We start from the raw sequence: 2,834 nt of genomic DNA on the forward strand, positions 1-2,834 counted from the left end.
CTGAGACCCACTTGAGACATTCCGAGATGTTCCCTCTTAAGGGGCACTGGAGGGAAGAGGGACGCGCAAAGAGCAGACCGCGAATAGAATGTACCAGAACAGACTTCCCGTGGGGAGGGGCGCGAGGCCAGCTGTAGAAGAGGGAAGGGGGGTCAAAAGCCCAGTTTAAACACCAGTGGAAGGTTCTGGAGGGCAGACCAGAGTCCGGCCCTGTTCTCGAGGCTCCAGGGCTCACCCGGCTGGCCGGCCTGGGTCTGTAGTGCTGGTCCCAGCCACCCTCCTGAGTAAACGCCACCCGCTCCGGTCCCCTTGACCCGTCAGCCACTGGATCCAACCTGTCACCACCTAGGAACTAAAGGGGACACTCACGGGACACTTCCTCTGCTCGTCAAGGGAGGCGCCAGGGATAGCTAATGGCCATTTAAGGTCTGTTTCCTCCTCCACGAACACACCGTTTCCACCTGTGTCCTGGCTGCCCAGCACGCAGTCGCCAGGCCCCTCTGGCTAGGGCACCCCCACCCCGGTCCAGGGGACACCGCAGGAGCATGCCGTGGCGACGTGCAGGAACCTGATTAAGGGACAGTGGGTGCGGCCTCGGCCTTCGCCGTCCGTGTCCTCACTCCCGTCCGCTCCGGCCTGAGCGCAATGTGGGGAGACTCTCAACACGGTGGAGCCCGCGAGGACTCGCTGGGCCCGCGTGACCACACCGGCCTTCGCCCACGTGACAGGGGAAGATGCGCCTCACGCACGTGCCACGACTCTCCCACGGCCCTCTGCCAAAGCACATGCCAGCTGCCCAGCCGAGATGGCCCGGAGGTGACCAGCTACGACGGCCGAAGGGACGAACTGTGACACTGCCATGAGGTCGCGACGGCCCGATCTGCTCTCCGAGCCCCTGGGCAGGACAGCTGTGGCTCCCCCTGAGAGCCCGGGGTGAACCCCGCTCCCCTGGCACACGCGAGGGCGGCGGGCGGGAACCGCGAAGTCTGCCTTAAACACCCTGCCACGGGAAAGGGCTTCCGACCGCTCCTTGTTGCCAGGAGGTGTCGCCTTGGGGTGTGGCGGCGAAGAGCCATTTAACCTCCTGACCGGCACAGTCTTTCTTCTACGTCCTGTGAACCTGAGCAGCTCCTGACGCTCCCACGGCAGCTGACCCCACTTCTAAACGTCCTGCCTTTCCCTGGTTGGGACTCGGAACCTACAGGGCTGTGTCGCCCCCTCATTCTGCATTTGCTCGTTTCTGCCCGACCGCCCGTCTCAGCCTCGGCACTTTGGGGTCTCAGACGGCTTGGCGTCCTCGCCTTGAACGGCGTTAAAATGTGAACCCCTCTGAGGACCGCCCAGGGCTTCCACCTGCCGAGGGCTTCCTCAGAATGGGGGTCGCCACAGAGACCCCGCGGCTGGCCCTCCGTCCCCACAGAAAACACCTTCCCCAGTTGTCACTCTGTGTCCCCGGCCAAGACTCACCCTTGTTCCCCGGGAGACTCATTCCAAAATGGCACGTTTTCTGAGCTGAACATGCGCTGGGCCGACGTGGGGGCCGCGTGACGGCAAACGGCACACACGACGAGTCCCCAGAGGCTGTCGGAACTAATCCTGACCATCCCGCTGTGTTTTTGGGTTTTTATCACGAGCTCGGAAGGTAATTCTGGTGCCAAAGTGGTCGTTTTCAGAGCATCTAAACCGACACTCACGATGTGGCGGTTTTTTCGGGATGATTCGATTTATCATCACCGCCACTGCCACAACTCATGTGAGTTAGAGGCGAGGACACAGCTCTAGGCAAGAAAACGCACTGCCTGTCAGAGCCCGGGCTTGGAATAGGACTCGGGGCGCGACCCTCAGGCTGAACCAAAGCCCCCGAGGATTTTTCATAAAACCCGTGGTTCCCAAACCCGGCTGGGCCTCAGGTTCAGAAGCGACCGAGAAGCTCCAACATCTAGCTTTTCAGGCGCCTCCGAGCCGGCCCAGCGTGACACCTCAGACAGGTAGACAGGTGTCCGGGACCCAGCGCGGTACCTTGACGTAGTATCGGATGAGGAGTCTCCGGAGGTCGAACACCTGCAGCATGGTGGCCGCGTTGTTGTCCGTGATGCTGTAGCTCTCCAGGATGTACCGCGTCCGCGTGACCTCCCAGGTGAGCCAGCGCAGGTTGAAGGCGGCATTGCAGGACAGCAGGTGGGGCGCGTGGCCCGGCTTGCAGCAACAGCAGCCCCGGTCGTCCTCGTCACCTTCCATGATGGCTTCCACCTCCCTCTGCTGGCAGTAGGTCCCTGACAGAGCACAGACAGGAGGGGAGTTACACGAGAAGCCGGAGGATAGCTTCCGTTCAGAATGGGGTGCCCTCGCCTTCACGGGCGGGGAATGGGGTCCCCTCGCCTTCACGGGCGGGGAAGGCCCGGCGACCGGGAGGCCGGCTTGACTTTTCGTTCCAACGGCGCCCCAGCTGAGTCGCCGCTCTCACGATCGTCACCTCCTTCATTCCTTCCTGTTCACGCTGACCCTCGCCTCCCATGTGTCGCACTTCCACGGTGCCCACGGACGCTAATGGTTCTACCCGTGTCCCCTTTCCAGAACCCGCAGGTCACAGCTGGCGTCCGAGCGTACTCGGGCCACACGGAAGAGTCTCCAGGACGAGTGCCCTGGGAAGGCCCCTCGGCCAAACAGCAAGGGCAGCTCGACACCTCACGCGACCGAGACCAGCTCTGGGTCTCGCGATACGATGACGGGGACAAGCACCTCTGGGAGCGAGACGCACAGGCGAAGCACTTCACAGGTGGCCCAAACAGTCGGTCTCAGCGTGTGGCTCTCCGGAGGCCAGTGCCACTCAGGGC

The 2,834-nt window shown here is 62.7% G+C and overlaps 1 protein-coding gene across 1 annotated transcript in view; it reads right to left on the bottom strand.

Annotated features, from left to right (window-relative positions):
• The window catches only part of PCNX2 (pecanex homolog 2), a gene marked incomplete at its 3' end in the record, with an annotated part of 168,179 nt that overhangs the window by 2,186 nt on the left and 163,159 nt on the right, over window positions 1-2,834 (bottom strand). The window contains exons 26-27 of the mRNA XM_023519783.1: window positions 2,020-2,273; window positions 370-504 (exon numbers count right to left, since the gene is read on the bottom strand). Of these exons, the coding sequence (XP_023375551.1) occupies window positions 370-504; window positions 2,020-2,273 (389 nt within the window). The remainder of the gene's footprint in view (window positions 1-369; window positions 505-2,019; window positions 2,274-2,834) is intronic.

This window comes from Pteropus vampyrus, unplaced genomic scaffold, assembly GCF_000151845.1.
Source record: "Pteropus vampyrus isolate Shadow unplaced genomic scaffold, Pvam_2.0 Scaffold237, whole genome shotgun sequence".
NCBI lineage: Eukaryota > Metazoa > Chordata > Mammalia > Chiroptera > Pteropodidae > Pteropus > Pteropus vampyrus.